The 23,182-nt window shown below is 34.5% G+C and overlaps 1 protein-coding gene and 1 long non-coding RNA gene across 4 annotated transcripts in view; one reads left to right on the top strand and one right to left on the bottom strand.

Moving 5' to 3' along the window:
* Stacl (SH3 and cysteine-rich domain-containing protein) overlaps positions 1 to 23,182 on the bottom strand; it is a 50,319-nt gene that overhangs the window by 2,276 nt on the left and 24,861 nt on the right. Inside the window, exons 4-13 of one of the 2 annotated variants that reach the window (XM_083089112.1) lie at positions 20,639 to 20,895; positions 19,789 to 20,181; positions 17,932 to 18,185; positions 17,225 to 17,336; positions 12,803 to 12,957; positions 11,724 to 11,777; positions 10,780 to 11,054; positions 9,677 to 9,835; positions 3,634 to 3,813; positions 2,886 to 3,138 (exon numbers count right to left, since the gene is read on the bottom strand). In XM_083089112.1, the coding sequence (XP_082945238.1) occupies positions 2,886 to 3,138; positions 3,634 to 3,813; positions 9,677 to 9,835; positions 10,780 to 11,054; positions 11,724 to 11,777; positions 12,803 to 12,957; positions 17,225 to 17,336; positions 17,932 to 18,185; positions 19,789 to 20,181; positions 20,639 to 20,895 (2,092 nt within the window). The remainder of the gene's footprint in view (positions 1 to 2,885; positions 3,139 to 3,633; positions 3,814 to 9,676; positions 9,836 to 10,779; positions 11,055 to 11,723; positions 11,778 to 12,802; positions 12,958 to 17,224; positions 17,337 to 17,931; positions 18,186 to 19,788; positions 20,182 to 20,638; positions 20,896 to 23,182) is intronic. The other variant, XM_083089113.1, reaches the window with a different exon arrangement.
* LOC145965504 (uncharacterized) overlaps positions 1,353 to 23,182 on the top strand; it is a 38,477-nt gene continuing 16,647 nt past the window's right edge. Inside the window, exon 1 of one of the 2 annotated variants that reach the window (XR_014436738.1) lies at positions 1,353 to 2,340. This is a non-coding gene — a long non-coding RNA (uncharacterized LOC145965504). The remainder of the gene's footprint in view (positions 2,341 to 23,182) is intronic. The other variant, XR_014436737.1, reaches the window with a different exon arrangement.

The following is a 23,182-nucleotide window of genomic DNA, read 5'->3' as shown; positions in this document are numbered from 1 at the left end:
ATAAACGAGACAATCATCTTTTGTTTACAAATCATCTCTTTTTTGTATAAAAATATTATTTTTCTTAATTTTTATTTTTAAAATTTATTAATAAATATCGAGGATTTTTCATTATAAAGAAGCGTACGAATTTTCATGTTTTGAGTGAGAAAACAATAGGAATATTAATATCTCATTTAATCTTATTTAGAAAACTATATTTTAATATCTCATAATATATTTACATTTTAATATCTCTAATATTTTTCAAAACATTACGTCTGTTATTAAACTCTCGATATATATAAATAAATAATAATTTACTCTTAAAAAAAATTTGTAATGATTTAAGATGATTGTAATAATTTACTATATGCTTAATGCCCTTTTATATCCTTATATTATTGATATTTTTATATTATTATTTTTTTATGTGTTTCTTTCTATTTAATTTTACCGCGATAATTATACGTGACGAAAGCAGCGGCACTTTGAAGTTGTTCACATATTATTGTTGCATCCTTTTCGAATAATTGTACTCCTATCGTAAAGAATATTTAGAAATTTGTGCGATACGAATATTCGAAATCCCAAAATAATTGAATCGTGTCGGAGTATATGTATGTAAGAATTTACCAAGAATTTTCTTATCTCGCCTTTCCCTGGAAAAAACTCGGGACTCGAGGACGCGACGCGTGAAGGGTGAGCAGAGGACGCTCGGCACAGTTTCGTTGCGCATTTGTGTCTATTCGGATGTAGATCGCGATCGTTGCGTGATTTTCGCGTCGTTTATTCGCGGGCAAACGAGTGTCGGGAGTGCCGAATTAAGTGACGGGCGATCGTTTCGGGATTAATTAATCTGTAAATTAACCTTTCTCTCGATTTCGCAAGCAATGTATATCGTCTCGCGTCAAATCGACGAGATTCTTCGTTCGTTAATTCGTGTATTTTGTACGCGATAGCATCGCTATTATTATAAATATTTTTATTCCGTCCAAAATTCCCAAGTTTTCGCGATAATAAAATCTCAAAATAATCGCCAATAATTGTGTTGCGACGACACGCGTATTACGGAAAATATTTCTATTGTTTTTTTAAAAGAAATTCCGGGCTCGAGCAGTGAAGGGTGGGAGAAGGACACGGCAGTTATGTCGCATATTTGCGTCTGTCGGATCGTTTCTCGCGTCGTTTATTCCCGGAAAGGAATATTTCGCATGAAAATAAACGCAAATAAAGGTGCTAATTAATCTGTAAATTGATTGAGCGCCCTCTCTCGATTTTATGATCAATGTCGTCGAGTTTCGTATCTTTGTTAGTTCATTAACCCGCGATATTTTGAAGTTGGCCGCGCATCACTAATATTATAATATTTCGTTACATTTTAAACATTCGTACACTGTCGAGAATATCCGGAAGTTTTTAAAAATTTTAAAAATAATGTTTCGAAATCTCAAAACAATCGTGCGGAACAAGGAATGTTTTTATTGCTTTCTCGAAAAAAAAAAAAATTCGTGCTCGAGCGAGAAGGATGTATTTGTCGAGGAAAGGACATTCGGCAGTTTCATTGCGTACTTGGGTCCCTTCGGACGCGGAAATCATTCGCGATTCTCGTGTCGTTTATTCGCGAAAGAGAATTATTTTGTTCGCGGACGAATATCGGGAGTGTCGAATTAAATGACGGGCGATCGTCTCGGAATAATAATTAGTCTGAAAGTGCGTGATCGAGAATGCGTTATCTCGATTTCGCGATCGATGAGTACCGCGTCACGTCGACGAGATTCTAACCTAAATTTATTTACTAATTTGCACATTTCGCGTTGTTTATTCGACAAACATCGACAAAATACCGATCAAATATCTGAAACATCAAAGCATCGTCGTAATAATAAATTCAACAGAAGATATGTGTGCGTGCGATTATTATATGTGTGAACGATCGACAATTGTATCTATTATTTTTACCCGATGATTTTTTTGCATATTAATCAGTCTGAAATATTTTGTCAAAAGGCCGGAAGTGTCGTGTAAATCGAATAATATTTTACGTTATTTGCCTCTTTGAACGATACAGTTTTCGAGATTTAATATCGTGTGTATTTTGTAATATTTATCGGGTGGCGAAAATGCTTTGAATAAATAATGAATAAAAAAAGTACGAGAGTGTATCGGGAGTGCCGAGCGAAAAATATAACGGGCGATCGTTAAAAGTAATAAATAGTGTATCGTGATTATCATATCCATCTGTATGAACACTCGAAGCAAGAAAGGAGCAAAAAGGAGCAAAGAAGCGGAAAGGAGCAATGAAGCAGAAAATAACAACAGCAATGGCGTATCATGTTGCGGTGCGACATCAGCTGATACGTAAGTCATTTATTCACGATATTTGTCAGAAATAATTATGAACACTTGAAAAAATGTCTAAGATAAAATATGAAGTTATATGTAAAATAAATAATGTGATATTTAAATTTTAAAATATTAATACTTCCTCATATGTTTCTTTCTAAAGAGAATAATTAAAAAAAATTACGAACGTTGAAAATTACAAATTATAATTATTAAATTAAAATAAAAACAAAATTATTATTGAAATTATATATTTATTTAATATCTTGGAAATTTTTAAATTATACATTTATTTAATATTTTGGAAACTTTAATTATTTCAAATATGCCATTATTTTTTGTCATATTTATTAAAATTAATTTAAATAAAATTGTGATAAATAAAATGATGCATTTTAGAAAAGGAATAAGGATATTATTTTTAAAGTGCTCTAATGTGTGTTTCTTTGAAGGCTCAAGTGTTCATAATTTATTATTATTATAAAGTAGATTGATTTATAGTAAGTAAAAATTTTGAGAAAAGTCCCGGGATTTCTGTGCTATGTAAGGTTATTACTTACTTAAGATCTAGCTCATCCGGATGTCGCGCCTCGAAATTGTACAGCACGACGTAGAGATTGTTCGGTGGCAATACGCGTTTGCCACCGGGTGGATTCAGATGATTCTGATTGTTAGTGTGTGGTGACGGGCACGGTGACGTACTCGCCGACGAGTACGACTTTTCATTCTCGTCCGGCAACTCCATGCTCGACATCCGGATAGCGCTTCGCACGTGCTTGTGTATGCCATGTGTCTGGCCCGGGCTGCAAGGTGCTGTAAAAGACAAGTAGATATGTGAAATTCACATGATTCAAAGATTCACTCATCATTCATTATTTTCGGGCAATTTCCGGGAAAAAGTTTTATATTCATATAATTAATATCGATTTAAATCTTTCACGAGAATGAGCAGATAAATTTTTTTCAGGGGAAAAAAATTATGAATCGCATATTCATTCGTATCTTTGTACTTTGGATTTCATATATCATTTCGATATTAAAATACGACTGCTTTTTAAATGAAATTAAATTTTAAATTAACGTATATTTTAAAACAATCGAGTATCAAATCACGCTTATCTATTATTTTATGCTCGAGCTTTGAAAGAAAATTTTAAGCTAAAGACAATGAAATGTATAATTGAGTGCTTTCTTTCATACAATACATAGTCTGATAATTAGTAGAAAGCTCGCAAATTGGCCATTTTATATGCACCGATTTAATACTGCATTAATTCATTGCGCGTGAAATGTGTGCGGTTTACTCACACAGCCTGTTGATACTGCCGCTGTCAGAATGTCGGGGTGGCGTGGTCTCTTTCGCACCAGTAGCAGGGTAGTAATCTCGTGGGCGATGCCGGACGTGCGCGGTTCCTTCCGGGGAGTCCAAACTGAGACTCTTCATCCTCAAGTTCAGCCTCTCGCGTCTACGTTGCGGACTATGCGGTGCTTGGTTTTTCGTAATAATCGGTTAGAAATTTGTTAATCATGACAAAAGAATCGCACCTCGACGCTGACATCGAATAATTATAAAATTTAATAATGAAGCACATGGGATAAACAAGATGATAAAAATAATTTCTCTGGGAAATAAAAGTATAAAATATATTTTATGCTTTTTACAATAATTGAAAATTTAAGATTGCAGTATTTTACAAAGTGTGAAATTAGGTGAAAGCCTTTTTAAACAAAATTTTAAAATGAGAGCGAATAAAAATTAATGAATCTCGTGAATTAGTGATGTAAATTATTCATTTGATTTTGATTTCTTTTCTCTTTGCACAGAATTTTTTGTTAATATTACTTCTAGTTGAGTTACTTAATTTGTTGAGAGAATAAAAAATGAACCAATCATGAAGGTTAATTAAGCTTTTGCAATTAATCGAGCGATGAGTAATTTCATTAAATAAAATTTCACAAATTGTGACATCTATCTGTAGAAAGAGAGATGTAATCGGTGTCAGCGTCGAATTATGTTGAAGTATTAGTATTATACACAAATATAAGTGGAACAATCTATTATTTACAGATATATACGAATTATTCAAAGTAATTTATACTGATAGTGGGACAAAAAGCACACAAACAGCATAATTACAACGGGACACGACTCGCGTAGAAATATGAAAAATTTCGTAATATTGCGGAAAAGAACATTTTTATTTACAATATTTACATATTTTCATCGGAAAAAGTTCAGAGATAATATTTTAAATATTTATGTGTGAGAAAACAATAGAGCTGGATGTAAATCACTTGATCCGCATATCGGATATTTTTAATCTTCTTCTTCTAGTCAGATATTTCGATACAAATTGTATCATACGATAATAAATTATGATAAATAAAATTTTACGGGAGCGAAAAAAATTTAATTGACAAGTTCTCTGCAACGATAAAAGTGAACATTTTTCGCAACAAGTTTAGCCTAAAAGCTATTATCGATACAAAGGCGTTTCTCCAAGTTTATTGTTAAATAGAAATGATTATTTTCATCGCTCTACTGCTCATAAAAGTGTGTCGCTCGATAGTATTTTATAGCGCGTTTTATATGAAGAAAAACCATACGTTTGTTGATTCTAAGATTATTTTCGAATTTCACTGCACGCTTTGCAAACAGAAATAAAAGAAAGGAAAAACGCGATGAACGACTCAACAGTCGCGCATCGAAACCAAATGAAATGAATGAAACAAATCCTGTTGCGACAATAAAGGTTGCGAACCGATAAAATAGCCTCGTTCGCTATCACAACGGCATAAAATCGATAGTGGCCGTGTTATATCGATTTAAATCAGTGACAAAGCGTAAATTGTGTTCCGCTGCTTGTATTTACATACTATGTACAACGAACCACAAAGTGCGATCGTTTTTCTCCTCGCTTGAGCAATAAATCTGCTTCGACAATTCGATACTTATTAAAGTCATACTTGGGGGACGCATCTCTGAAAAATATTAAAAAATAATTTTCTCTTTTTTAAAATTTATTTTTCAAATTTTATATATGCTTAGAATTTATAGATTATTTATTTACGTTGATATTTATTAGAATTTATAGATTATTTATTTACGTTAAAGAAAAAGGAAAAGCAATTTTTCAATTGTCTCAATATTGATGTGCTCTTTTGGAATAATAATAAATAATAATAAATAATTAATAAAACAATAAGAATGACAAAGTGTGATAATATTGAAATAAATACAAATTCGATAAGTCTTCTAAATGATATTTTTCCGAGTAAACATATTTTTATATCTTCTCTCGAGTTACAGATTCAGTATCAAATTTAAATTTTTACTCGAGTTATATTTTATAGTATCGTATGAAATGTTGGAAACGACACCTTCTTGTGAAAGGGTATTAGTTGCTCGATGAACAAACAATCCTAATTATGATGGATGGTTGCAAACGTCGGCAACGTTGATGCAAAAGATAACAATAAGTAGGCGAACACATTTCGTGATGTTATCGGTTCGAGAATCGAAAACATATACTTGCGTATAAAAAGAGGTTTTGTCTTCTGTTCCCGCGATCGATTCTGCATAATGCTATACAAAATTCCGTTTGCACTTGTAATCCGAGTGCATTCCCTCCGAGTATACTTCTTCCCCTCTTTTTCTTCATGTGGTTAGCTAACTACTTTCGCGGAGTAAATTTTTAATGATCGTGATGCGTTCGTGTTTCATCGATTCACGTGGGAAACATTTTTTTTTCTCTTCATGTAAAATACAGTCCACTTACATATGTTTAGCCAGATCGATATACTCGACGAAGAATCGATGCTATTTACTCAACGTTTGCGCCTGTCTAATATTTGTTGTTTTCTTGGTCGTTATTAGCATCTATTAATTAACGAGCGCGAAACATGTCCCTCCTCGAGCGTAAAAAACTCGAAACAAGTAATAGTCAAATTATAATAGATTGGAAATTATCATTCTATACAATATGTAATATTTGATAAATATTCTTAAATACTCCTTGAATATTTCTAAATATTCAGAATCAAAATTTTTTCATTAATATTGCTACTATTTTTTGCTGTATACAGCCATTTTACTTAAAGATATAATTATTATGAAAAATAAAGAGAGAGATAAGATAAAATATTTTTGTATAATAATACATTTTTAGAAATAATATAAAATATTTTAGTATAATAATATATTTTTAGAGATAACATAAAATATCATTTTACTCTGTAAATATATATCTATTTTCACAAAATAATAAATAACGGCAGTTAAGAGGAAAATTCATATTGTCAGAGTCTATTCAAATATTCAATAGAGAAAAAGAAGCCCGAGAATATCTATCAAATATATTTGTATCGTATAGAATACATCGCATAAAAGGAAGAAAATTAAGAACGAGTCGCGCAAACAGATAAAATTGACAATATTCGAGCGGAAGAGGAAACCGATGAGATCGATGGCGTCGCAAGGTTCTCGAGGTTGTATCGCGTTCGGGGAAAGATCTATCGCGCTATCCTTGATGCAGTGGATGCATATATGCTATCCTTGATGCAGTCGCGAATGCACTCGTATTACGTCACTACGTAACGCATCGTCATCGTTTTTTATTGGCGCCGCGTTGAGCTTGCACGTCCACGTCGGGTGATCTCAGCGAGGTTGATGTCGATGGCGGCGACGACGAGGATTCCTGCGACATCAGTACCAGGGGCTGTCCAAAGGGTCGTGTACCGGAAGTGGATCCGCCGCTACCGCGTCCTGATGAATCAGATTTCACAAGGATAACGCGATCGTATCGACACATATCGAGCTCTTCCGGCGGGATCGGTCGTTTTTCTCATTCTTCGTTCGATCTCGCGGTTGGTCTCAATCTCGAGATTGTTTAGAAGAGGAAAGGTCACGCAAATTCTCATTAATTGTTCTTATTAGAGTAGCACAGGCTGTGAAAATCTTGATGTTATTTGATGATCCTTGAGTTAGTCGGCGATATTTTTTTCGTTATTCGTTCCTTGTTGTCCTCTCTTATTGTGCATTTATGTAGAATTATTCTGATTACGATACCATAATTTCACTTTGCGAGATATAACATCAAATACACAAGAGTATCTATCGTTATAAAAATGTAATTAGAAACAAAAAAAGAAATAGAATTAATAATTATAATAAATGATCAAATAACGAAAAAAAGTGAGTCTTAAAAATTGTTAAAAATAATAACTGTTATTTTTTAAATTATAATTTGTTCTTATTATAATGATTACTGATATCGTTATTAATATTTGCTTATTATTATTACAGTTAATATTTTTGAATTATTATAATTATGATTACTAATATCAGCATTATCTTCAGTATCAGCATAATGATTATTGATGATGATTATTTTTATAAATATTATTATTATTATTATTATGATAGATACTAGTGATAGATACTCGAACATATGACAGAAAGCTAATAGGGCGTGATTGGAAGGGAAACTTGACAAGCTTCCGTGATAAGCGCGAGATAAAAGTCAAGAGGGTGAGAAGCGGAAAAGAGTTTCTTTCGTCGAAGAAAGAAACCACCCACGACGACAAACCTAAGCCAGCCTAAAAGATCGATTTGTTCGACTTATCGACGAGAAACGTGATTCTCGGTCGAGAGAAACTTGCAACGAGAGCTCCTTCAGAAAATCTAGTACACTTGCGTAACAAAGATAGTAAAGTACATAGTTTATATTATTGCTTAACAAACTGAAAATAAACTGAAGACGAACCGTTTTCGTAGAATTCGATAGACTTTTATTTACAGTGCAATTTTATATGCAATGACATTAGCGATGCACCTCATATTTTAATTTAAAAGATTTAAAAATATATATATTCATGCATACATAAATATATAAAAAATATATTTATGTATGCATGAATATATATATATATAAGAGGTTTTTACAAGTAATTTATAATTCTGTAAAAGTCGTTATAAAAATGAAAAAAGTAAAAAGAACAATTATAAAGTTAAATATATACACAGGATTAAATAGAGGGAATTTATCGTCGTGGGTGCGACAAACGTGACAAACATAATTCTAGATAATTTAAACAATTGTGCGTGATATGTATAACAGAATGCTGAATAATACTAATAATGTCAGCGACTTACCTCTAAAAATTGGTCGAATTAATCGTAATTACAAGCAGAATATATAGAAATATATATATATGATAGAAGAAAAAAAGAGCAGTAGAAAAAAAGAAAAGATATAAGCGTGGGAGAAGGAGAAGAAGAAGAAGAAGAAGAAAAGAACATTAAAGAATCGAATAAATTACGAATTTACGAGTCATGTCCCTGAAGAAGACGAGCGATTTTACACAACACATAGAGTGATTTCGGACCTTGGAACTGACAGTACTGGAGCACACAACGACCACGCACAATATATACGTGCTTAAAAAAATAACACATAAGATAATAACACATAAAATTACATAGCGACAATTTAATTAGAGAAGATAGAAATATGAATAAAATTCTAATAAAGATAGGAAATGTTTGAGCATCGAAAGATGCAATTTTTTAAATATAAGTAAGTTTTGCACATTTCATGTAGTTTATTCGAGATTCTCGTTTCCATCACTAATTGTAAAAAGTATTCAAAACTCAAAAAAGAAAACGATTGTAAAACATTAAATTAATATTCCCATCTTCTACCATCTCTAAATAATTCACATAATAGTTATTACGGTACATTGATAAAAAATAAAAGCGAGAAAGGAATGAGTGGCTCGTTGTCTTTTTAACAGAAATTGAATTTACAAAACTACAAAACTAAAAAAAATATAAAAATACTCTCGATTAAATATTTCGATACAAACTTAAACTGAAAAAGGTAAGATACACATTCAGATACATGTTCACTCCAGTACTATGTCGGTATGCTCCAATAATTTCGACATGTATATTTTTTATTTCACAGCAATATCTATCGTTTAAAATATTATTATTTAAAATTGAGGTGCAATTTTTTTTTATTGGCGAGATTAAATTATTCAGAGCGCAAGAGACGCTGTATCTAGGATTCTTATGAAAAATTCTCGGATCAAGAGAAAGAAATTTTTTATTAATAATAATAATAATAATAATAATAATAGTAAAGGAGAAACAGTATTTTTATAAATTTAATATTATTAAAATTCATTAGAGGTCGAATGATAAGTTCTGAAAAGTAAAATCGATCTTCTGTTTCGATGTCCCGGCTGACAGCGTCTTATGCGCACGTTATTCGCCATTCGTGATAAAATTTCGGGGAAAGATTCCGACGTGCGTTCCAAGGTCTACGGGAATTGTGGTGCACCTTACCAGAGGTGGACGAGGAACAGGGATGGGAAGAGGCCCTCGCTGACGAAGGTGCTGCACCGGAGGGGGGATGTTCTGCTGTGGGAGGCGTAGGTGGTGAGTTTGTCGAGTTTCCACGGATCTCGCCTGCCTGCTTCAGCACCTGGTATATGGCGTCCACGTCTGCCCATACGGGATAAAGAGACACAGCAATGCAAAAAAGCGCACTGACAGGACTGTTTGTGGTTTTACGGTTTGCGCGCTCAATTTCCTCTCACATTGATCTGTCTTCTTCTTCCCTTTTTGTTGTTTTGCGTTTGATATAAATGATAAGATGTGGCGCACGAAGAACGATATAGCGGCAATGGTATCGAAATCTTGCAGATTCTCGCGGATTAAATCGTAGTGCTGAGAGAGAATGTAGTGAATCTCATCTTTGAAATAATTTAAATAATTTTAACGAAACCTAAATTTTTTTAAGCTCCTCATTATCATAATGTTGAATTTAATCTACTTGAATTTATATAAAAGAAAAAATCTTTTATTTATAACATATGTTTTATTACTTTTTCAATTTGCAACAGATAAGCAATATTAGCAAATGAATGAAATTGTAGAGAAAGAATTGACGGATTTTTCTCTTTTAAATTTAAAAAATTAAAAATTAATTCACTTATATATACGTACATATTTTCTCTCTCTTTCACTTTGAATTATTCAATGAATAATTTTCCTAGATGAAGAAGCAGTTAGTTCATTAATAAATCTTGTATTTTAAATTTCGATCCTTTATTCTTCTCAAAATTCATTCACACTCACGTTATATATGAAACACGACAAAGAGAAACCGCGAACAAATCGCGTCCTGTCGCGTGTATTTTTTTTAACGAATTTCTAACAACGCATGAAAGGAAATCTTTTTTCCCGAGAAACAGGAAAAAAAAAGATCTCCAATCAACGAGATGATAAAATTATCGGAAAAATTGGCAGCGAGTCTCTTTCCGTTTGAAATATTCGATAAAACGTCCTCGACGATACAAAGTCTGTCGTTGGAGGACGAAGAAAAGAAAAAAAGGGATGAAAACGCGGATTTCTCTGTCGAGCGTATCGAAAAGTCGCGTACTCACTGTGATCGGACGACGCCGGCGTCTCTTCGGCGGATACCTGCGTCTTTTGCCGACGCAGAAGCGGTATCCCGCCGCTCTTCTTGGGCGCCAGGCTCGGGCACATGACCGGTTGCACCATGTTGATGCAGTCCGTGTGCGCGTTGGCCTTGCATCCGCGACAGCGAACGCCCTGGCGGCTGTGGCCGCGCAGCACCTGGCCGCACGCGTCGCACGGCGTGATCTTGCGATACGTGTACTCGCGCCACGTGTGTCCGCCCTCGGACTCGAGGCTCTTCCTGCGAAACCGCAATCTCTCATGTTTACCACGGTCTCGCGAAACTCGACGCTCGTGCGCGCGATTGCGTTGTTATTATTCATCGTTATACCGTTAATTGGGTGCTCTTGGAATACATGGTAATGGAATATGAATTAAATGTGATGTGCAAACATTTATTCAAGAAATTAAAGAATCGCTCGATGTGATGTTAAAATAATATTAATCGACGATTAAAATTATGTACATGGTGTATTTTTTTTTCAATTAGACAAAGGTTTATAGTAATTGCAGTATAATTGAGAAATGTTTTAAGAATTAAAAGAGAATATTGAGAATTAAAAGTTGAATACAATTTTTTCACACGGACCTTTGTATTCGAGGGAAATAGCTATGAAAATTTGAAAATTAATAAACTCATATTTTTTTTAAATCAACTTTTAACATGAAAAAATTTTATTCTCTATTTTTGACTTTTTTTAAATAAAGAATTACACATTCAATATGTGAGAATAAGGAACGTTAAATAAATCATTGAATTATCAAGCATTAAAAAATTGCGTAAATATAAAAATATTTTATATTATATTATAATGTTTATCTCTTGTTCCCGCAAAAAAACACGATTAGAAATACATTAAAAGGTAGAAATGCAAATGTCAATTAACGTTCACACAATTTGAAAATTTACCTGGACATGGCGACGACGGTGGAAACTGCGTGGTACATGGTCGCCTGCTTTCCTCTTTATTAGTCGAGCATTCGCAAAACAGTATCTACGGTTATTTAAAATCCTCTTCGTCTAATGCCTATTCCCCTAATTGGGAAACTTACAAAGCACACGGAAGTAAGAGCACATATTTAACTCGAGCGTTTCTCTCGTTTCGAACAAGAGAGAATTGACTTTGACAACATTATTCTATAAAATATGCGAAGATGCAACGAGAAAAATTTTGTTTGCTTTATGCCTGTTTGTTCCCCGAGATGAATGACAACAAGTTTTCTTCGACAGATTGTTTGCGAGATACAAACACAATTTTTCCTTGCAAAACTTTCGCATTAAATTTAAATTAATACATTGATATTGAATAAAATTATACTACGATGACACACACACGCACATACATACTCTTCTATTTTAATTTCTAAAAATTTGCGAGATATTCTAATTCTATTAAAATAATGAGAAAGAGAATATAACGTCAAAGATAAATATTAGATAGTTTATCTATCTACGTTTATCTTGCGATAAAGCTATTTTCAAAATGAACATTTGTTATTTTACTTGTTCATGCACACATTACGTAGGATTCGCGAGATAATTTTTTTCTATATTTATACTGCGCGGAAAATGAAGAAAAAAAATTAGGGATGTGGATTTTTGATTATACGTCTGTTAAAATATTTTCGAATTTTACAGCATTGTCTTTATTGTTTTCCAATGTTATCTCACGAATCTCGGTTTGCGCATCCCACGAATGCACGCGCTGCGCTATTTTCTACTGAATAACACGAAATAAAATTTAGCGAGATAAAACACGAAGAGAGGGCAATCAATGCCGGATTACTCGGAAAGCAAAATGTTTCTCTTTCGTTTCCGAGAGTCGTATCGAGGAAATATATGAGTAGAGAAATAGCAAACATATACGTGTAATTCTCGGGGCGAAAAACCATCTCCGTCGCGTCGGAAACTTTGTCGACTTGATCTTTTCGCGGCATGCACGTGGTGGAAATTGGTTGTACTAGTGGAAAGGAAATTAAGTAGCTCACTTGTCTGACAGGGGCGGCGTCGTAGGCGAGCTGGTTTTCAGGCTTTTAAAAGCCTTCAGCCATTTGAGCTTGGGACTTCCGGTCGAGCCGTTCGACATTTTCCGACTGGCCAGTCCATCCGGTTGACCGGCCTCCCCACCCCCGAAAAGTTCCTTCTGTAAAATCCATAGGAAATTTATATATAAAACTATTTATATCTATAATATATATAGATTAGATTTAAAATATTATACCATAAGATTAAAATTATATATAATATTATTAAAGTAAAATAAAGAATAAATTCTATCATGTTGTTTTTTGTAAAATGTAGAAAATTTTAAAATTTTAGTACCGAAAGATTTTGTTTTTTAAACGTATAATTGTAAAATCCTTGGCGCGATCTCGAATAATTAAAGTTTCGAAAAATAAAGATTTATAATTAAGAGGTTTTAAAAAAGCGAGCATTAATAACATGTTTTAATTTTTATTTATAATTAAAGTTTAATTTATAATTAAACTTTGCTTCAACAAAATTTTACTTTGAAACTTAATTATCAAGCTAATGAATGTTAAAAAAAATTGCAGGATTATTGCATATGAATAAAACGTCACTGCATGCGAAATTTTTAAAGAAAAAAAAGTAAACTTTCGATATTAACGAATCTGATAACAAGATAATCTATCTCTCCTGTGAACGAAAGAAGAGTCCATTGTCGTACTAAAAATTAAAAAAAAAAAAAAACAACTGTTATATCCTTCTCTTGTATCAGTCCTGTTATATCCTTCTCCGTCCTTTCTCATGTATCAGTTTGTGTATTTACATGTCGCTGTGAATGACTAAGGGGCGAACCCAATAGACACGTGACTCATTGTCGGAATGAGTTTAATCTCCATCCACGTGATATCAGCGAATCTCCTTCTGTTATTATACGTGTCACATGTGATGCATGTCACCTTACGAATAATAATCGTCGCGCTTGACTTAATATTAGCGAAATTTAATTTAATAAATGTGGAGTTTACTTCGAATTTCGATACTTTTCATACATTTAAAGGAAAAAACAGTTGCTAAATATGATTCTTTATACGAATAATAGCTTTTATCGGCCACATTTTAAAGAATAATCTACAAATTACGCGAATATAACTTTTCATAAACTCGAAAACTTTTAAACAACATAAACACTAAACTGTATTATTGCACTTTTATGATTTTCTTATGACGGCATCTCATCCCGCGATTAAGAGTCGGCTACGGACGTTTTATTTCTGCCGCAATGTTGGGCGCTTAACAACGCGTTACCCTGAAAACTACATCGACGATACATCACCCCGATGGAAAATGCTTTCACGCAAATATAAGATAATGGTTGGTCCATTTTCAACCATACAAATATTTATTGACATTGCATACATGTCAATTTTCATTGATCCTTATGGTCATTCAGTATATACTCGACCATTGTTCGCATTCGCAACATTACTCCCTTTGTGTTCGACTTGACAATGAATAACTTCTTATCCGTTCATAACGCTCGCATTTAAATTTACGCTCTTTGTCACACAAGTTAAATATTAAATATATTATAAATACGTGTTGTAATAAATTTATAATAAATTTTAGATATATTTGGCATACAACGTACACACACATATATCAAATAAATTGCAACATAAAATACATGAAATATACTGGAAAAAAATTAAAATTAATTTAATATTTTAATATCTTCTATATTTAATATTTTCCCTATTTACATGAAAAAAGATATGTGTGTATAACATATATTTATGCACTTGGAACATAGCAAAAATAAGGAAAAGAATGGAATGATTAATCGGATTATTGCTTATCTAAAACGTAATAAAAATGATCCAACCATCATCATAGAACTTCTTAATAATCATAGGTATCACTGTGAAGCACTTTTCAATCGGGACGATGCGCTCGTTGAGCGAGTCCACTGGATCATGCGGCACCCTCGCTTTCGCGATCTAATGCGCGCGTGGAAAATGTGGCAATTTGTCAAAAAAAAAGGGTAAGAAGATACTGACGACTCGCGTACGTAACGTGGTCCAACCCATCGTTCAGGTTGGACGTGACGATTCGGGCAATATAGGCGAAGAGCAGCAGCGAACGACGACGCGCGGCCAGACACAGTCGACGACGATCCTGCTCGCCTGACCTGGATAGACGGACTCTCTCTCTCGGCGAGGCCAGAAATGGATTTTCAGACGCTCGTGCTCTCGCCGATGACCCAGTTGCGAGGGCGCATGTCGCGCGATTGCGCGCTACCAGTATTTATCCAGTGTTTAGGTTAAAGCGTATCAGTGAATGACCAATTGCCAGTGAATGATCGCATTACTAGGCGTCATTGACGAATTTTTTTTTCTTTTTTTTTCCGGGAAATGGATCGTTTGTATCACGTGTCAAAAAATATAAATCTATGCTTTTATTACATTTTAAAATAAACTAATTCTCTTCCGATTGTGTATTTTTGGATAATTGGTTTGTTTGAAAAATACGTTAATGGAATTTAATATATATTTTGAAAAGATAAATTCAATTTATAAAAACACGCAAAGTGCTCATAAATTGGAATTTTCCTACCATCTACATCATTATATAGGGCAAAAATTATCTTGCAAACAAAAAAGCGCGCTGCTATCGCTTATTATCTCAATAAAATAATTTCCTGAATGCTTGCGATAATATCGACGATTTTTTACTGCTTTTAATATTCTCTTCTTCTATTATAAATTTTAAAAGGTGCCACTTAATTTTTGTTTTCAATTAATGACGTTCGAATAATTAGGCAACCATTCACTGATGCATCCCGTATACTGCACGTAGATGAAACGTGGCTCGAAGCTACGCGCTGCTGAGCAAATTGGATGAAATGGAGGGAATGCGCGGGGATAGATACCTGATCAATTTTAGGTCGCGATCATGCAAGCGTTAAATACAAAATGCCTGTAGTGGAATATAATCGAACTTTACATTTGTTTTTAGGGGAAAGGATTTTACTTTAATATACATTATACATTCGCCCATATTCCATTTCAGTTTATTACATTTCATCAGCGAAATTCACGAAAGGATCAGATGAGAGACATGATTGATATAATCTTCTGTTTTTCGCGATTCATCCTAGTATGATAAATACACGAAATATATGAAATGGAGGGAATGCGCGGGGAAAGATACTTGATCGATTTTAGGTCGCGATCATGCAAGTGTTAAATACAAAATGCCTGTAGTGGAATATAATCGAACTTTACATTTGTTTTTAGGGGAAAGGATTTTACTTTAATATACATCATACATTCGCCCATATTCCATTTCAGTTTATTACATTTCATCAGCGAAATTCACGAAAGGATCAGATGAGAGACATGATTGATATGATCTTCTGTTTTTCGCGATTCATCCTAGTATGATAAATACACGAAATATATGAAATGGAGGGAATGCGCGGGGAAAGATACTTGATCGATTTTAGGTCGCGATCATGCAAGTGTTAAATACAAAATGCCTGTAGTGGAATATAATCGAATTTTATATTTATTTTAGGGGAGAGGATTTTACTTTAATATACATCATACATTCGTCCATATTCCATTTCAGTTTATTACATTTCATCAGCGAAATTCACGAAAGAATCAGATGAGAGACATGATTGATATGATCTTCTGTTTTTCGCGATTCATCCTAGTATGATAAATACACGAAATATATGAAATGGAGGGAATGCGCGGGGAAAGATACTTGATCGATTTTAGATCGCGATCATGCAAGTGTTAAATACAAAATGCCTGTAGTGGAATATAATCGAATTTTATATTTATTTTAGGGGAGAGGATTTTACTTTAATATACATACATCATACATTCGCCCATATTCCATTTCAGTTTATTACATTTCATCAGCGAAATTCACGAAAGAATCAGATGAGAGACATGATTGATATGATCTTCTGTTTTTCGCGATTCATCCTAGTATGATAAATACACGAAATATATGAAATGGAGGGAATGCACGGGGAAAGATACTTGATCGATTTTAGGTCGCGATCATGCAAGTGTTAAATACAAAATGCCTGTAGTGGAATATAATCGAATTTTATATTTATTTTAGGGGAGAGGATTTTACTTTAATATACATACATCATACATTCGCCCATATTCCATTTCAGTTTATTACATTTCATCAGCGAAATTCACGAAAGAATCAGATGAGAGACATGATTGATATGGTCTTCTGTTTTTCGCGATTCGTCCTAGTATGATAAATATAAATAAATTGCATTTTAAAGCGGATAGATTTTTTTGCGCCGAGTAAAATAATATATTCAGAATGTGTGTATTAGAGGCGAATAAAATGACAGATATGCGAACGCAAAGGCGCTGACTGTAATGGAAAATAAAGAACACGCATACCTGTGCTTGCACCGCGGCTAGACGCAATTGCGCTACACCGAGGTCGAAACGCTTGAGAGAAATATCTTCTTGCAGCTCGGCCACTTTTGTATAAAGATTACTCTCGGCGCTCCTGCAATGGGAAGTGATAAAATAACTTTTACTCGTGTGTATGTGTGTGTGTTACTTCTTAAAAGATTAAAAAGCTGATATATATTTTCGTGTAAAAGTTACTCTAGCCTCTACTGGGACAAGTGAAAAATATAACTAGGAAAATAAGAAATACATGAATTGGAAAGCAATCTTGATCTTTTAATCTCTTTCGGGGATACAACGATAAAAAGATATTTATCGAAAACGTATACGTTTAAAACATCCGAAGTAAGCTTCGTTTATCATTTATAAATTCAATTTTTTAATTTTTTAATATTCTTAATAAATTTAATATTCTTAATAAATAAAAATAATAAAAATAATAAAATATTCTTAATAAATTTCGATACGTCATGCATAATTAATGAAACAAGTTTAACGAAAATAAAGTCGCGTAGTAAGATGAAAAAATATAAAGTAAATAATTTACAGGAAAGATTTATACGACAACACTTATTTTTCGACAAATAAAATTAAAAAAAAAATATCTCGAATAGAGATTAATGCTAATAATACGAGAATTACTTTACCACGATAAGAAAATACGTGATTGCGTTAAAAATAACCGTACGTACTTGCGCTGCATTCGCACTAGAGCGTCCAGAGAATCTTGCAAACGACCTATTTCCTGGGTGAGGCTGTCGTATTCGTGTTTGAGATCTTCCATGAGAGGGAGCGTGCTGGTGCCTGTTGGTACCAATTCGTCCCTGAGCGTGGGTATTTGACTGATTCTCTCCATTGGTATCTGCTCGGGTGGTGTCGGCGCGACGTAAAGGCGTCGCGGCGGCTTCCGGGGCGTCGCGTTCGCTGACAGACTTCGCACCAAGGCCTTAAATAACATTACACATTGCTCCTTTAATCAAGTATTCCATTTTATACATATGAATGGAAGAATAAAAGATAGGACATGTTAGGTATCACTTTAATATTTTTATACACAGTAAAAAATAATATACAGTAAAAAATACAATGTTAATTTTAACACTTTTCACATCCCAGAAAGTCCACTCTAAATTTTAAGTTAAAATAACTCATTCGTATGTTACTTATTGACAAACTAAAAATGTTAAATAATTGACACAATACTTTACATTTATTTTTGTTATTGTGACTTTAAGTGTAATGTAAAAATAACGTACAAATTAATTAAAAATTGCATGAAAAAGTAGTTACAATAACTCATAAGAATTGTTGTAGGACATTAACATATAATAGTAATTATTTCAACTTAAATTATTTGTAATAGAAACATTTAATTTTAGTAAATTTGATTATTTTGTATGTCAAAGTTTAAGATTATTTGAAGATTTACTTAAACTTTTCTTAGAATGTTAAACTGACTTTGAGACATGTCGATTATTTAAAATGATTATGTTAAAAATACTCAAAATAATATTCCATTTCTAAGAGACATATACAAAGTGTTAAGTTATAAAATTGACATAAATGTAACACATGAAAACGTTGTGAAAATAATAACATATAAGTTGTATGTTAATTTTACATTAAAGTATTAATCAAAACGTGGTAACACAAGAAAATTTTAACATATGGCCGTACAATTTTTTACTGGGTATATTTTTTGACTATCGTAGATCGTATATTAAGTATAAGAAATTAAAAAATGTCGACATGTCACGTAACTTTGAAAAAACATTCGTCCAATGGTATCCATTTATCGTGGTTCCTTCATTAATAATTGATTGTATCGCGAAACACGGGACAGGATATATCTAGGGATAGGATTTACGTTGCGTTCAAGTGACAAATCGCGATGGGAGTTTGCGCGTCTATTCGATCGATCCGAAGAGGACAAATCAGTGAATACCGGTGTGTTTTGAACAAGTTAATCCTCGGCGCACACAAACGACGCGATCCCGGCGTCCGATATCCCGGACGCGCAGGGGATATGACCGACTTTAATCAGCCGGCCCTGTTTTCATCCTTGTGTTCCAAATACCGACGAATGTAATCCACCACATCGTATCCCGTCGTCCCGAAATTGGATATATGCCCGGTACGTCTATTTGCTATGCGTGATCAATATGTCCGAATAGTCGTGGCTATCTGCGAGCGATCGATCGGCTCCGATTGACGTATCGAAACCGATATTATATCATCGACCGTTGAGAGGCTTTGCGAAAGACACGAGTTTTAGAGTTGGAGACAAACGGATAAATAGCGACGGATAATCGCGCATTTTTTTCTCTTGAACCATTCCGTTCAAACTGCCATATGGGTAATCAACAAAGTAGCAACAAATCCCTCGCGAAACAATATTTCGTTTCATTTATCGTAATGGATGCATAATATTTTTCTAATTTATCATAATGGACATTCGCGAGATTGGAGAAAAATGAGATGGAAGAAGGGGGGAAGGGAAATAAGTGGGTGAAAAATTCTTTGGGAAGAAGACGTTTCTCGATAATTACTTGTAAATCGTTGAATGGTACAACGGCTTGCGCTTCTTTGGCGACGACCTGAAAACGCTTGACCTGCTCGCCGGCTCGCTCCCCGGCCGCCTCCGAGATCCCGGCGACGCATTTGCAGGCCAATCCGCAGAGTTCCTCGTAGACCTCGGCAATCTCGCCCAACAGCCCCGGAAGACAATGGAACTGATAGCGCTCGGTGATGGCGTTCGTGGCGCGTAGCTGCAGGATATAGGCGTTGTGCGATTCCAAATAAGCGCGCTTCAATTCCTGCTCGGCGCCGCCGTCGTTGGTTAGCAACGCGGCATAGGTGCGCTTGTAATCTAATCTCGCCCGCTGCAACTTCTCCTCCGTCTTGCTAACCACCTGCTCGTAAGCGTCGCGATGGGCGAATACCTGCGAGATGAGAGAAGTCGCTGGAGTACGGGACAAATTGTACGGCGACGCGGCGTGCGCTGTCTCGAATCGAAATGCCGTTCGCGTAACCAGTTTGAGAGAGCGAATAATTGAGCGGAGGTCGCCTGGGAAACTTTACCGCCCGCTCTTACGCCAAATACGGCAAACTTGCCTCTTGTGACTCGATTACTAAGCAGCGATCAAACGTCTTTGAAATGGCAATTGCGACAGCGCAAAGCGGCGATGCTCGGGTGTATTGATATCGCCGCTCGATGCGATAGTGGAATTGCGAATTTAATTAAGAAGCGACGGATGGAAATAATTGTCTCTACTCGCGAGCGAAGAGATTGCAAATTGTTACGTCACGGAATTCAAATCTCTCGCAAGTTTACCATAAACGTGAAGGAGAGATAACGCCTCGTTTATCTCTCGGGTCTTTACGCGTGCGAAAATTTACCTTCTTGGATTGCAGCTTTCGGTGAAAGGTCGCCTCTAGGGTGGGCCTCGACAATTGTTGCTGCAGCACCGCGGCCAGATCGAGATGAGACGCCGCATCCGCCTCGACTTGCCGTAGCAAATTCTCCCAAACGCGTCGCATGTTGCCGACATCGATTCTCGAGTCGCTCGATCGGTTACGAAATTCATCGACCAGACGTCGCACATTTGCAGAGTGGGTCTCCATCGCGGTGCCCAACGCCTGGGCAAACTCGGAGACTGCTCCCGCGGAACAAATAAGAGGAAGCGTTAATCGAATAGTTGCGAGCAATTTACGGTAAACCAAGTCTCGACAAATGTATCGTAAAAAAATAGGAGAGATATTTCCAATTTTTTTAATGATTAATTTATTGTCATACATGCAACGAATTTAATCATTAGTTGTAAGTAAATAAATAGTCGGAGAGAATTTTTGAAAGAAAAGAGAAAAATGTTTGCCATCATGTTTGTCGAAATTAAAGTTTACTAAAAAAGATTAGTCTTATATTTGTAGAAAATTAATTTTTTACATTTGAACATCCTATAAATTTCTAGAATTTCATAGCAATATATGAAATTATTAGCACACACACACAAGTCGACGTATATTAATTTTTAAAATTACTTTTCTCGGGGTAAAATTTGAAATATTTTATCGACGAAAGTTAATGGCTGAATAAATAAGCGAGATGTTATTTAAACGGGAATCAAAAGTCGAGTCCCGCGAGTCTTGTTTTGGTAAGAGAAAGGCATGTCTTGGCGATTTGCCAATGGAACTTAGCAACTGGCGACGGCGAGTGCAACGCGCGATCGAAATGACGCGGTTGCGACCCTTTATAGTCTACGTCGATTCGATTTGCTCGTCAAAGGCATCGTTGCACTTTCGATATATCGGAATTGACGTCCCGGAGAGAAAGGCTTGCGGGGCGACCAAAAGTAAATTGCTCTCGGTGAAAATCGGCTCTGGTGAACGTTATTTTGGGCGTATCTAGAGTGGCACTCCAGATCAGGCCGGGAGGGAGGATGAGGGAGAAGGGAATTCAATATTCTCGCCGTCTTATCCTACATCTCGCGATCGGGGAACTTTGAAATATCCTTTTATGGATCGCGCCCAAATGGCATCCTCGCGACTCAGGATCACGGATCAAAGCGTGTACGAGGTTTTCTCGAAGCTCGTTATCGCCATCGTCGTGATAGCCTGGTTCTTTGCGTTATCTCCCCGCTTCCTCGCGCGGCTTATTTCCTTCACTTCGACGAACCGCAATTTTTATCGAAATCTCGAGAGTTTCGAAAAGAGAGCAAAATGTAATTCCTTGTAGAACCGTGATATCAAGGGAAGATGGAGAAGTAATAAGAAAGCTAAAAAGCCGATAAGAGGATGAACTTTCGTGCAAATTTTTTATCTGATATTAAGTATGTAACAAGCACTTCTTCCTTTTTTTTAGTTTGTAATTACAGAATATAATGCGCGATTTATATTATCTACATGTAATATCATTTTAATAATATTGCATTTTCTATTATTTACAATATATATTTGTGTATATATTAAAAAAAAATTATGTCATGTTATTTATTTGTGATTTAAATTGCAATGATTAATATTTTCTTTTTAAATAAAATTATTTTATTTTGAAAAACAACAAACTAATTAATGATTTTGTTGGATTACATTTAAAAAAAAAAATATTGTCTAAATCTCGGGAATATTTAACATATATTATAGAGTCATTCGAGTATAATTCTGCTCCTCATAAAGATCTATATTGAATCGAATTTATTTGAGATAACTGTCGTGAACAAATGCGTAGGAAATATTGCACGATTACGTCAAGAAATACCTTGGCGATGGAAGCGCATTGCCGTCATTTACGCTATATTTCGTCCACGCGTCGCGATTATCTTGGCAAGGAAATGCAAATCTGTCGAGAAATATATTTCTTTTTATTTTCACGATATGGAGAGGGGAATGCATCGAGCTTCACGACTTATACAAGCGTGTATTTCTATGATAAATGTTTTCTTTGTTTAATATACCTGAAAAGTGATTGCTTCTAGTAGAAATAATAAAAAATTTTGAATTTATAAGATATTAATATTGTATTAAACATTACGTATTTTTCGTTTGATATCTGATAATTAAACACATTTTTTTATCTGATATGAGATAATTAATGAAAAAAAATTAATATTTGCAGCAGATTGTGATGGTAAAAATATCATGAATGAAAATAATGTACGAATAAACTCTATTATTATTTCTCTTTTTCAAGTATTTAATTATCAGAATTAAAAATAATATTAAGCATATGACAAAAATGAAGAAGTTTTCAATTCTCTCTTTTCCGCCATTACATTTTTGGTGCAACTGATGAATCAAAATTATGGAGCAAGTAGAAGCTTTTAAATTTTAAATCAAACTTTGAAGATATGCGAGCAGAATAACATCTGCAAACATCCATATGCGATACAAACATATTTTCGGTCTAAAACGGAAGCGGAGCGAGAGATACAACATAATGCGATC

The sequence above is a fragment of the Camponotus vicinus genome, unplaced genomic scaffold (genome assembly GCF_025532165.1).
Source record: "Camponotus vicinus isolate PSW18456_S1 unplaced genomic scaffold, iyCamVici1.0 SCAF_14, whole genome shotgun sequence".
In the NCBI taxonomy this organism is placed as follows: Eukaryota; Metazoa; Arthropoda; class Insecta; order Hymenoptera; family Formicidae; genus Camponotus; species Camponotus vicinus.
The sequence above is the reverse complement of the archived record's forward strand: the minus strand, read 5'-3'. Positions and strand labels throughout refer to the sequence as shown.